General features: G+C 44.7%; 1 protein-coding gene across 1 annotated transcript in view; it reads right to left on the bottom strand.

The window, feature by feature from the left end:
• The window catches only part of LOC119175909 (Pre-mRNA-splicing factor Slu7), a 47,022-nt gene extending 44,178 nt beyond the window's left edge, over window positions 1–2,844 (bottom strand). The window contains exons 1-6 of the mRNA XM_075877048.1: window positions 2,720–2,844; window positions 2,220–2,410; window positions 1,985–2,132; window positions 1,813–1,893; window positions 1,383–1,547; window positions 1,229–1,300 (exon numbers count right to left, since the gene is read on the bottom strand). Of these exons, the coding sequence (XP_075733163.1) occupies window positions 1,229–1,300; window positions 1,383–1,547; window positions 1,813–1,893; window positions 1,985–2,132; window positions 2,220–2,374 (621 nt within the window). The 5' untranslated portion in view covers window positions 2,375–2,410; window positions 2,720–2,844. The remainder of the gene's footprint in view (window positions 1–1,228; window positions 1,301–1,382; window positions 1,548–1,812; window positions 1,894–1,984; window positions 2,133–2,219; window positions 2,411–2,719) is intronic.
• Between the last annotated feature and the right edge of the window lie 11,069 nt (window positions 2,845–13,913).

The raw sequence follows: 13,913 nt of genomic DNA, 5'->3' as shown, positions 1-13,913 counted from the left end.
GCACGCATGTTTATCCTTCTCTCACAACAGAAAACGCATCAGTGCTGTGCCAGATTTCGTGACTTTATTAGGACGCCAGAATGAGCGCAGTTTTGCCTCCTCAAGAATTCTTACTCCGTGCCTCCTACTTCAGTTGCACACTCCATAACGATACTAGGCAGATCATCATTCACTGCATCAACCCCAACGCTGCTTTCCTGGGTTAGAGCCGCAAATTTATTTTGAAGTAAGTCTTTCAATTCCTGTACTTTCCCTCTCAGCACTAGCTCACTGATTGGTTTCTTGCGTATCACTTTCTGCTGTTCCTTTCTCAAGTTTAGGCGAAGTTGAGACCTTATCATTATATGGTCACTGCATCGGATCTTGCCAACTACTTCCACATCTTGGACTATGCCTGGGTGTTCACACTGATATTTCATTTTTAGTTTCGACTTTGGGACTTAAGACTCTTATATGTCCACTTACAATTAGCCCGTGTTCTGTAGGAGGTATTCAAGGTCCCAAAATAATTAAGTTCTGCGAGCTCAACTAGTCCCTCTCTTCTGGCATTTATAGCAAAATAATTGTTTTGCACTTTCACTCTGTCTTATTAAAGTGCTTGATTAAGGTAGTAACCTAAAGGTTACTACCTCCCTCCTTCAGATGTGTATTCTCATATATTATGGAGTTTTGCAATACCGTACACACTAGAGAGAATCCATTGCCTTTCGTTTTTCGATACAGCTCCAATTCAATATCTTTTTTTTAACACTGTTCTAAGAAAAACATAACAATTGATGGGGTTTAAAGACCCAAAACACAGTATGACTATGAAAGACGCCGCAGGAGGGGCTTCAGAAATTTTGGTTGTCTGGGATGCTTCAACATGCACCTAAATCCAAGACCACAGGCCTCGAGCATTTTCGCCTTCATTGGAAATGCAGCTGCGATTCATATCCTGTGATTAGCAGGTCAACAGTTGAGCACAATAACCACTATACAACCGTGGCAAGCTTTAACAGTGTTCTCACTCACTGAAAAATTCCTGAGCAAACGCTTGATTTTCAGATGACCAGTGGTGACAGAATACAAAATTTTCACTATTAAACAAGCAGTCACATCAAAGATTGCTCCATTTTAAAATGTTGCATGCAGATTTGTAAAGTTTCCCATTAATTCAGCAAAATTAACCACTCAGCTACAAGAGGGTTAACAACAAAGCGAAAATTCAGCATGTTGGCCAAAATACCTCACGTGTACCGACACCCTCCAGGTGCAAGATATCATGCTTCAGCCTGTCTTCCTTCAGTTGCCGTTTTGCCTGCAAGGGACAACACAAGAGTAAACTATATACCTGAGCAAAGCCAATATGACACTAAATAATGGAGTACCAACAACATTACCTCTTCTACCTTCCTGTATTCTTCTATGACAGCATGATAGCAGGCAGGGTCAAAGCCATTCCATCTGTCCCGCTTTCCGTCATAGTCCAAATTCAAATCCGGCAAGTTTTTTTCATCAGGAGCTATGTCATCATTTGTAAATCGAGCGCCAACTTTCCGGGGTCTCTAAACAAGCAAAAATTAGAGGATAATAATAAACTAGAACAAGCTCCTTTAGCGGAAAGAGATAAAACAATATAAAGCAAGAAGCGGTCCTTGATGAAAACAGGCTTCCTGAAACTACCAGGGATACATAAAACTGTGATGCAGAGAACCCTTACTGCAATCAATTACTCTGTTAGCAAACTTCCCAAGCACATACGTCAGTAATATGCCGTAATATGAGGCTCTTCCACGCTTTCTACGAGTTCTTGTGGCACGAAAAAGTTACCTCTAAGCAATCCTTCCGCTTGTGGGTCAAGGCACCGCAGTTTTCGCAAGCACCTTTTCTGTACTTGGTTGCTCTGGAATCCTGCAAGAAGTCATAACAACGATGTGGAATGAGGGAATCTTCCAGGCCAGCACTGGAAGCTCGAAATTTTGTTCCAAAATTTGTCGCTTACAAATTCTCCTCGAGAATAGTAATCGTCGATCCGAGAGAACTGCTTCTGCTTCTCAGGCTGTGGGCGCTGGTGCCTCAAAGTGGGCCCTTTAGCTCCAAAATACCACGGTGCCGAAGATATGTACTGAGGAATATGCGGGTTGATGTCCCTGCACAAAACACGAGTAGGCGGAGCAAATTAATTTCGGCAGCCAGTCCGAGCGGTGCACACATCAAAATCTCAAGTGTAAACTTACTTTCCTTCCTCATCGACAGCGGCTGGTGCTGTGCCCGCTTTTCTGGCCTCTTCGAGCTCCTTTGCTTTTCTCCAATCCTCTCGAGACTGCTTTTTGGGCTCGTCAACATCCTTGCTCTTGATGATTTCCGAGACGGGCAGATTCGTCTGATTCATTCTCTCGTCGTCAGCCGGCCGACATCCAGAGACTTACTGGAATTCACAGAATCCGTTACATAGGGTGAATGGCGCAACAAGTCTCAACGAAAGATGTGCGCATTATGAGCGCAAACTGTGACAATCCGAAGCCGTATATAACGAAAATCAAAGGCAACATGCAGGTAGAAAGTTATAAGCCAAGAAGGCTTTGTAGACAACCAATGAAAACAAGCGTCAGCACTGGCGCTTTTGAAATCAAACCCGCATGAGTAGGCTCCAGATATTGTTCTTTGCGTCAATTCTGACATACCCAACAACATCTTATCCTAACTTATTCTATTAAATTGTTAAAGATGCACTCACACCTACGACGTTACGAGGACTGCGGAGTCAACTGCGTATATTAAATCTTACCAGATCCAAACAAAGCTTCTATTTGTTTTAATGCGCTATTAAGAAGCTCAAACAATAAGCTGCATGCACACTTTTTTATTATATATGTTACTGTGCAATTGAATTATTTTTTAATGCTAACGTTTTTTTTTTCCTTTGATGTACTTCATAAGTTCGAGACTACGGCTTATAAACATTCACATAGGTGAGTGGTAGGAAATATAGCGGTGGGGAAAGGTATGCGACATGAAGGTCTTTCGTGGCATCATGCATTCACGCTGTAACTCGTATGTACCGACGCACTCCGTGACTCGAACTTTCACTAATGTATGGTAGCGGGAAAGAACTGCCGCAGATGTGATGGATTGGCGTTTGCTAATCTTACGCAGCAGGCGGTAACTCGGAGTGCTCGACAGGACAGGATGAGACAACCGTTCGCACGAAACGTTTCTGAAGATCCTAAAACCTTTTAAACATGCTGCTGTTTAGCCAGGTACATGTCCATCAGTACTGACCGTGCACCTGGAGTATAACATGTGCGGCCAGCCATGAAATGCTTTGAAGCCACAGTGCAACTTATTAAGCTAGATATCCAAGGCCTATGCGTGCGTTTGTTTGTGTTTCACGCCCCCTGGCCTGTTCACGCTTATGTTTGTTTGTTCCAAAAAGGAAATGAGTGATAGGATATAAAATAGGCTAGCTTGGAAAGGTGTGCAGTTCAGCCAGTTCACAAAGTGAAAACTTTGTCGAAAAATAAAAAAGAAAAGGCAATGCAGATGCTCATGTGAGCATCTATTTTGTCTGCCTTGCCGCTTTATTTCCTAAAAAGTTTTTGTTCGATACTATGTTCAGTACGTAGCATGAACACGTTACAAGTCTTGGTCTCGGGAAAAGTGTGCTTGAATGTGAGCATTAGATATATAGCCACAGTTTTTATCTGTTCCTACATGTGTAGACACTGGTTCGTAAATATCATGTCAATTTTGTTCTTAAACATCGGAGCACTTCAACAGTGTATAATTTTGAGCTAGTTGGTGATGCATTTTGGGATGCATAATTTTGTAATTTCCAAGATGTTGCCAATAAAGGAAGAAAAGTCAACACTTACTGTGCAGTCAATGGCATATATTGCATATAACTGTTTTATTCAAGCACTGGGAGTGCTGACGTTACAGGTGGTCAGCACTTCTTTTCTATCTGTAACAGTCAGTTCACAATGCTGTAGTAATATGCATGAATGTAAGTGGGTTCACAGATTGCTCACATAAGAGCCCTAAAAAACAGCAAGCCTTGAGTTAATATATGCTCAAAGTACAAAATTCTGAAGCTGATCCAGTGGCAGCTGTAAGAACAAGGCATAAAGTAGAGTACACATTGCTGACACACTGATGTGTTGCTTTGTGAAGTAATCCTACACGCTATGATCGTACAGCTGCAAAAAAGCCAATGGCACATCCAGATTAAGTAAGTTCCCGTTTACAGCCAGCTCTATTTAAAATGCTAAACACTTTTCTGAAGCTATTTTTTCCACAGTTCATTGAATGGCATAGATGTCCCTCGCCTCAGAAGTATCACCCAGCTCTCCTGTAGAAGTTGAGGAAACTTTGCACAGAGGCGTGACTTTAGTCAGCGAATTTGGTAAATCATTAAAATACCCTTTACATCACTCGTGTTGCTATGAATATTCAATCAGCTCTCAAGCAAGGTACTAGATAACAAACAATCTTTAATTTGGAGGATCATTGCCACCAGAAGACTTTTTTTCGTGAAGACAGGTTGCCTTGATGGAAACATAGGCTCTGGACTTAAGCTTCTTTTTATAGCCCACTGCATAGGCAGAGAGTTTTCATATTTGCAGAATGGATATATCTATCTATCTATATATATATATATATATGAGATATAACAGACAGTAATGCCAAGGAATGTACGGGGGAAGTTATTAGAACCAATGGAATGTAAATAAGAAGAAAGAAAAGTGGATGAAAAAATTCCTGCTCACAGCTGGTAATTTTTTCATCCACTTTTCTTTCTTCTTTCTTCTTATTTACATTCCATTGGTTCTAATAACTTCCCCCGTACATTCCTTGGCATTACTGTCTGTTATATCTCATTAATATTGTGTTAAAACACGGAAATACGAGCCCTTAGGTATACACTTCTTTCCCTTATTTCATTGAACGAGGGTCTCGTACTGGCAGACTTGGTGTGTTTAGGTTGTATAAGAGGGACAATTAATCAGCTGCCCGCTCATAATAAGTTCACGTGCTACGTGACGCCAAACATATATATATTGTTACGGATGTGATGGGTTTATTTAGACTGAACAGTGTCAGCGCTCTACCGTTACTGCCGAATCACCATCGCTCGAGAGCGTCCGATCTCTTCTTCTTCCTCGCTCTTTCAGTCCATGTTACATTTTCCTCCGGGCCAGACAAAGCTCACCGCGCAAGTAGAAGCGATCGGTAGTTGTAGGGCTTCAATCGGGCAATGTTCACAATTTGTGTCTTGCGCGAACGCCGGTTCTGAGCTGTCACTTTCGCAACAGCGTAAGTGATGTCACTTTTTAGGCACTGAGTAATGACGAATGGTCCTGAGTACTTAGAAACTTCTGGCAAAGTCCCTTCTTTCGAACGGGCGTCCACAGCCAGACCAAATCACCTGTAGCGAAAGCCACATGCGGGTGTTTTGCGTCGTAACGGTCTTTCGCGCGAGCGTGGGCGAAAAGAGTTCAGAGCCGAGAAAGTCGATGAGCTTCTTCGGCGCGACACTGGCGTTTTCGTTCGTCGAAAAAGGAAGTATGGTGTCAAGAAAACTTTGGGGATGACGAGCATAGAGAAGAAAGAAAGGCGTACAACCTGTGACTTCGTGTTTCGCGGTATTAAAGGCGTATGTAACAAAAAGTAATACGGCATCCCAGTTCTTGTGATCCGTTGCGACGTACATTGAAAGCATGTTGATGATGGTACGATTGGTGCGCTCAGTGAGGCCGTTGGTCTGAGGGTGGTATGGCTTGGAATGGCGATACTGACACCCACAAAGCCGTAGCAACTCTTCGACAACGTCGGCCGCGACAAACTGCCGGCCGCGATCACTTATTACCACACGAGGGGCCCCGTGACGGAGTATGATCGAGTCCAGAAGAAACCATGACACATCAGATGATGTGGCTGAAGCAACCGCCATCATTTCAGTATACTGCGTCAGGTAATCTACGCACACAATAATCCAGCGGCGGCCAGTGGTAGACTTGGGAAAAGGGCTCAGTAAATCTATGCCGACTTTTTCGAATGGTGATGTCGGTGGCTTAACCGGCCGCAGTGGGCCGGCCAGTGGTGTGGTAGGTTGTTAGTGGCGTTGGCAGACATCACAACTTGCGACGTAGTGCTTGGTGGTCTTCCAGAGTCGAGGCAAGTAAAAACGTCGGATATGGTTAAGCGTTCGGGCAAATCCAAGGTGCCCAGAGGTGATGTCATCGTGCATGGCTTGGAATACCGCAAGACGCAGGCATTCTGGCTTGACGAGGAGTAGTGTGGAACCATGACTGGAGTAATTCTTGTGATATAGTAGGCCGTCATGAATCACAAATGGCGTGGCGCATTTAGAGCTACGAGCCACATCAATCATTGGTTTCAGCGAAGGGTCACGCTGTTGCTCGTGATGGAAGACGTCCAAATTTGGGAAGTTGGATGAGATTGCGGCCAGGTAGTTGTCGAAATCATCAGCATCCACAGTCGGAGATGGAAGACGAGATAAGCAGTCGGCATCTGCGTGACATCGACCGCTCTTGTAGGTACAGAAAAGTCATACTCTTGAAGCCGTAAGGCCCAACGAGCCAACCGACCAGTTGGGTCGCGTAGCCCGACGAGCCAACAAAGAGAATGATGATCTGTGACAATCTTGAACTGCCGGCCGTACAAATAAGGTCTGAACTTTTGGACGGCGAAAACAACCGCAAGGCATTCCAGTTCGGTGACCGTATAATTCCTCTCAAGCCTTAGTCAAAGTACGACTTGCATACGCCACGACGTGCTGGCGGCTGTCGTGATACTGAACTAGCACGGCACCAACATCGATACCACTAGCATCTGTATGCAGTTCCGTGAGTGCCTCCGGGTCGAAATGGCGCGAGAGGGGCCTGGAAGTAAGCAAATACTTTAGCTGCTCGAAAGCAGCATCACACTCAACAGTCCATCGCAATGGGGCATTTTTGCGGAGCAACTCTGTCAGGGATGAGCAAGCTGGGCGAAGGCTTTGATAAACCGACGAAAATAAGAACACAGGCCCACGAAGCTACGGAGATCCTTCACAGACGTTGGTTGCTTGAAGTCTCGGACAGCACTGAATTTTTGCGGGTCTGGCCGTATACCGTCCCTGTCGACTAGATATCCAAGCACAAGGGCTTGACGCTCACCAAAATTACACTTCTCTGCGTTTAAAACAAGACCAGCTTGTTTGACGCAATCTAGAACAATGTTAAGCCGATGGTTGTGCTCGTGGAATGCCTTGCCAAAAATAATTACATCATTGAGGTAACACATACATATCTCTCGTTTGAGACCACGAAGAAAGGAGTCCATGAATCGCTCGAAGGTAGCTGAGGCATTACATAAGCCAAATGGCATAATGTTGAATTCAAATAACCCATCAGGCGTCACAAAAGCAGTCTTCTCTTTGTCAGAAGGATGCATTTGTATTTGCCAGTATCCAGACCTTAGATCGGCGGACGAAAAGTATGCGGTCGAGTGCAGACAATCAACAGCATCGTCGATGCTTGGTAGCGGATACATGCCTTTCTTTGTGACAGAGTTGAGACGGCGGTAGTCTACAAAAAATCGCCAAGAGTTGTCTTTCTTTTTTACCAATATAACGAGCTGCCCAGGGATTGCTTGACTCTTGAATAGCATGTCGTTGACCTGATCGGCAATCACTTGCCTCTCTGACGGGGATATGCGATAGGGTTTTTGGCGTATCGGTGTAGCATCTCCTGTGTTGATGCGGTGGTGCATACGGGATTCGGGCAACATGAAACACTGCTTGTTTTGAGCGAAATCAAAGACTCCCGCGTCGCGTGTAAGCTCCTCCTCGAGGACATTCTGCTCGGAAGAAGGCAACGACTTATTGATGATACGTTTCATCTCGGCTGAGTAGTTGGGCGCAGTCTGACTGATGGCTGGAGACTCTGAGACCATTCCGACGTCAAATGTGGCCTGCTCCTAGAACATTCCCACTTTGAATCCGGCTGGTAGAACAACAGGCTCTGAGGCTGCGTTGAGCGCCCATAAGCAAGCATGTCTGTCGATGGCTGTAAGGACAGACCATGGGACCAGCACATTCTTCTTGATGGCGTTTGCATGATCAGGCTCCACAAGTCCAGTGCAGGGTCCTGAGCGGACATGAGAAGAGCATACGGGTACAAAGACTGCTGTCCGACCAGGGATTGTCACATCTTCAGACAACGAAAACGCATCGATGGGTAGAGTCGGAAAATCGTCAACTATTGCAGCGGGCAACATACTTTGTAGAAGAATCTCTCCAGTTCCACAGTGAAGCGTAGCGCCGCATTCATGAAGGAGGTCTATCCTTAAAATCACGTCATGAGTTGCGCGAGCCAGTACAGTGAATTCAACTCGGAAATTTTGTCCACCAATCGTGAGTACAACTGAACAAATACCAACAGGGCATAACGCTTCGCCTCCAACTCCACGAAAAGTTTCTTTACGATTCCACGTGAACATAACTTTGTGACCCAAGAAACGATGTTTGAAACGAAGACCGATAACCGAAACAGCAGCACCAGTGTCTACAAGAGCAAGGGTATCTACACCGTCTATACACACACGCACTTTGTTCATCAACATCATAGCAGAAGGAGGAATTGGCGAAACTGACCGTCCCGTGACCGCACCTCCTTCGGTCGCACCAGTTAGTTTCCCAGCTGATGCGGGAGAGGTGACCGACGACGCGGAGGCAGCGACCGGCGGGGCCATGTCAGAGGCGGCATCAAGCTTCGCTCGGTGGCGGGGGACTCGCTGCGAAATTCGTTAGGCCATTGCTGTCGAGGACGGTGGTCGGCCAAGTGAGAGGTCCAGGTTTCGTGCATACGAGGCGGGTACGTCGAAAAACGTGGTGGCAAAGGTGTTTCGTACATACAAGCCGGATACGTCGAAAAACATGGGGGTGCAGGCGGCCGTCTGAGACAGAAGCGCGAAATATTTCCTGGGAGACCGTATGTGTAGCAAACGGGGATTTGTTGGCTTACATTAGCAGGAGCTGAGGTGGCAGAAGTACGCGGAGACGGGTCGTGCTCCGCAGGAACATTTTGTGATGACGCATAGTAATCTTCTGGTAGAGGCCTGGTTGACGACGGTCGGAGGTCCGCAGCGGCACGTCGAGATGATGACATCCGGTGGTGGCCACGACCCGTCGGGGAAAACAGAAGCCGCGGGGTAAAATCTGCAGTTTCTGTGCGTGGTCGGTTTTCGACGTGGCGCTCTCGCATCCAGTAGGGAGGTGGTTCGGGGCACGCAGCGAACGAGCATTGGTGGTGAACGTTACCTGCTTGAAGTCGTACGAGCTCTTCTCGAACTACCCGACGTACGAGGAAGGGAATGTCTTCACAAGTGGCGACGTCCATACTTGCGACAGTGGGAACATTGTCCAAGCGCCCGAACTTGGGTAGAATTCTCCGGGTCTTCAACGCCTCGAATGCGCGACACTGCTGCCTGAAAATCGAAGGAGTGTTCAAGTTTTCTTTTGTTATCAAAAAATTGTACACGTCCTCGGCGATGCCTTTTAACAAATGACCGACTTTGTCTTCATCAGACATATTTGCGTTGACAATCCCACAAAGCTTCAATATTTTTTCAATGTAGGTTGTGCACGTTTCGCCGGGCAACTGAGCCTGACGTGACAGCGTTTGCTCAGCTTTCTTTTTCATAGAACTCGTGTCCCCAAAGCAGGCCTTTAGTTCCTTAACAAATATATCCCAAGTGCGGAGGACATGTTCATGATTCTCAAACCAAAGCAAGGCTGTCCCGGCAAGAAAGAATACTACGTTCACGAGCTTCGCCGGCGCGCCCCATTCATAGTAGCGGTTCACTCTGTCAAAATGTTTTAGCCAAGCGTCCATGTCTTCGTCAGTTTTACCTGAGAATATTTGTGACTCAGGTGCCCAGTAGTCTAGTTGTCGAGGTCGACAGCCACCTTGTGCCGTATCGGTGGCACTGGTGGATGCAGCAGCATAGTGCGTCAATGGGATTGCAGTGTCGTCGTTCATGCTGATGTTGTCCGGGGGTAGGCCAGCTAAGCGTCTGCTTCTTCGGAGATTTAAACTGAAAAATGTCAGCGCTCTACCTTCACTGCCGAATCACCATCGCTCGAGAGCGTCCGATCTCTTCTTCTTCCTCGCTCTTTCAGTCCGCGTTACAATATATATATATAGAGAGAGAGAGAGACAGAAAGAGATTTATCAAAAGTATCAAGAAGATAAATGTCTGTTATATAAACAAATTCATTTTCATGATGCATACGCTTTGATTACATCCTGTACTTATTTTGTACAAGAGCCGTGAAAATGGCACAATTTTTGTCATCCCGTGACTTCATTCTCTATGCGATCACGGCGCCAAACAACCTACTTGTCACTGCCCCATCTGATAGGAATTTTAAAAGCGTGAAAGGAAAAGGAATGGGCATAAACAGTTTCCTGTGAAACCGTTACAAGGCAGGATGACGAGCACTCTGTTCACGGTAGATGAGAGCCTAAGCTAAGCTCTAAAAGAAATATCCTGGGCCCGCACCAGGGCAGCAATTATCGCCCAATGATGCAGCCCCGAGGGGGCCCAAGTCCCTCAGCTCCCCCCTGTAATTTCTGCCTAGGGCCCACTGCAAATCAATTGAAGTCTCTGTCTTTCCCAATTGTTCATGGGGCTCAATAGTGCAGTATTAATACACAAATGTCCGGTTTGGGACTATTAACAGTTATGTTCACTTGTTTCCTCAATGCCACAGTGGAGGTCGAATATCTTGGGCATCGCAGGTAGGTGCACTTTTGGTTTTGTGAGTGATTATGACAAATAATAGTTAGGTTGTTACTAAGTTTTGGAGCACTCTAATATTGACTACTACTGGAATAAAATTTTTAGGCAGTGTTCACAGCCTAGCTTTAAATAGTGTAGATGTAGAGCAGCCACTAGGTAAGCTACTGCATTTTTAATATCAGTGAGTGAGTCATGAAAGGCTCTGAAAAGCACAGGTTGGCCAAAATTCTGGAGCTCACTCAGACTAAGTCACGAAATATATTTTGCAATAAGGGCTCACTCGGACTGGCCAAATTTTCCTTAGCCGGACTCACGAGGATTCTCATTCATGAACATTTTTTTCAACTGGACTCACTCAAACTCGTGGCTCGATCTGAGTCTGGGTGTATCTGAGTGAGTCAGCTGATGAGTCTGTTAGCCTTGAATTAGCTTGTTTGACCATGGTGTCAACACTCTTTCAAACCGTTATCTCACACAATCAATGCTCTTCTTCTTGTCTTTTGGTATAGTACCTTGGAATACGAGTTATGAGTTATTGCAAACGAGTAAGAAAATTTTCCTTGAAATGATGACAACGTAAATATATTTACCAAGAGCTTCCCTAGGAGATTTGGTGGGGAGCGGGGGAGGTCAAAGCACCCTCCTACGTAATTCACGTGTCGTATCAATAAATATTGAAATGATGTACGAAGGATACATTTTCGGAGTGCATGTGAGAAGATGCAAGTACACTGAAACCACAATATAATGAACCAGGTATCACAAAATATCAGTTATAACAAGGTAAATAAAAATAGTCTAGCCATAGATATAGTGTTATAAATAAACCTTTATTACAAATTTTCGAATATAACAGACCTATTGTTGTGTAAGATGCAACTTCATTTTATGGAGGCTTGATTGAAAAAACATTATCCAGATAAAGCTGATAGCAATGCTGAAGATAAGTAGATAGGACAATAGGTCAGCAAGACTAAGTGGAACTCACTCAGTCTCGGTCAAAAAATATGTCTTGCATTTTGTACTGACTCATCATCATTAGCCTGACTACGTACGCCCACTGCAGGGCAAAGGCCTCTCCCATGATCCACCAATCAACCCAACTTATGCTTTTTGCAGCCACGTTATACCTGAAAACTTTTTAATCTCATCGGCCCACCTAACTTTCTGCCTCCCCTTCGTGGGTTCGCCTTCTCTGGAAATCCAATCAGTTACCCTTAATGACCACCGGTTATCCTGCCTTCGTGCTACGTGCCCGCCCCATGTCCATTTCTTCAATTCAAGTATTATATCCTTAACCCAAGTTTGTTCTTTGACCCACTCTGCTCTTTTCTTGTCTCTTAAGGTTACACCATAGAGTTTCCTAAAATGAACTAGAGGGGACTCTGCCACTTCAATCGTTCAGCGACCATGGGAATGATGGTTAGTACACGGACTTGCCTAGTCTTCATACTTGCAGGCGGCTAATCACACTTGTGGCTTCATTTATTGCTGTGCTTTGGTTTTGTTTTAAAAGAAAGAACGAACCCTTTTGAACTTTGCAACCCGATTTCAAATGGTAAGCCTAAAAGATTAAAGTGGTGAAGCGACACCGCTGAACATTCGTTGATTTTTGTTTAGTGACAGAAGAGGTCCAAGTCACATGAATAAATTCATGTAGTACCCATCATTTCCATGCTCGCTGAGGTGCCATGCATTGCACCTCCCATAAACACAGCTCCATAGTTCCCTCTAGTAGATATATAGGAAACTCTATGGGTTACACCAATCACTTTCCTTTCCATCACGTGCTGCGTCGTCCTCAATTTAAGCTGAACCCTCTTTGTAAACCTGCAAGTTTCTGCTGCGTAGGTAAGTACCGGCAAGATGCAGCTGTTATATACCTTCCTCTTGAGGGTTAGTGGCAGATTACCATTCATGATTTGAGAATGTTTGCCGAATGTGATCTACCCCATCCTTATTATTCTAGTCATTTGCCTCTCATGGTTTGGTTCCCGCGATTACCACCTGTCCTAAGTAGACATATTCCCTTACAACTTCCAGCGTCTGTCCACCTATCGCAAAGTGCTGTTTTCTGCCGAGACTGTTGCACATTACTTTAGTTTTGTGCATATTAATTTTTAGACATACTTTTCTGCTTCCCGTGTCCAGTTCAGTAATCATGAGCTGTAGTTTGCCACCTGAGTTACTCATCAAGGCAATGTCATCAGCGAATCACAGGCTACTAAGATACTTTCCGTTCACTCTAATCCCTAACTCCTCCCAATCTAGGGTCATGAAAACCTCCTGTAAACACACAGTGAATAGCAATGGAGAGATCGCTTCTCCCTGCTTTACACCTTTCTTTATTGAGATTCTGTCGCTTTCTTTATAGAGAACTATGATGGCTGTGGATTCGCTGTAGATTTCTTCCGGTATGTTTTTTAAGGTTTTTCAATGCCCTGACTCTGTAGTGCTTGAACTACTGCTGATGTCTTGACCGAGTCAAATGCCTTCTCATAATCTATGAAAGCTATATGTATAGGGGTTGGTTGTATTCCGCGCATTTCTCTATTACCTGATCGATAGTATGAATATGGTCTATTGAGGAGTAGCCTGTATAAAATCCCACTTGGTCCTTTGGTTGATTGAACTCTAATGTTGCCTTAAATCTATTAGCTATTACTTTTGTAAATAGTTTGTAGATAACTAGCTGACAGTAAGCTGATCGGCCTGTAATTTTTGAAGTCCTTGATTCCTTCTTTCTTTTGGATTAATATGATGTTGGCGTTCTGCCAAGATTCGAGTACCCTTCCCATCAAAAGGCACTTCGTATATGAGGTGGCCAGCTTTTCTAACACAATTTCTCCGCCATCTTTCAGCAGGTCTGGCTTTGCCTCTTTGCTTTCCTTCTAGGGTTTTCCTTACTTCCCCTGTTGTTACTGGTAGGATGTCTAATTCCCGTGAACTATTATTGTTTTTCACGATATCATCCTGGCTGTTTTGGCTTTTCTACAGTTCTCTGTAGAACTTCTCTGCCACCTCAACTATTCTACTCATATTATTTATGACATTGCCTTCCCTTAATGCATACATACAATTTTGCCTATGTACTAGTTTGCCTTCGCAGCTTTTTGGCTTCT

This window comes from Rhipicephalus microplus, chromosome X (genome assembly GCF_043290135.1).
Source record: "Rhipicephalus microplus isolate Deutch F79 chromosome X, USDA_Rmic, whole genome shotgun sequence".
In the NCBI taxonomy this organism is placed as follows: Eukaryota; Metazoa; Arthropoda; class Arachnida; order Ixodida; family Ixodidae; genus Rhipicephalus; species Rhipicephalus microplus.
This window is presented reverse-complemented; position numbering and strand designations above follow the sequence as displayed.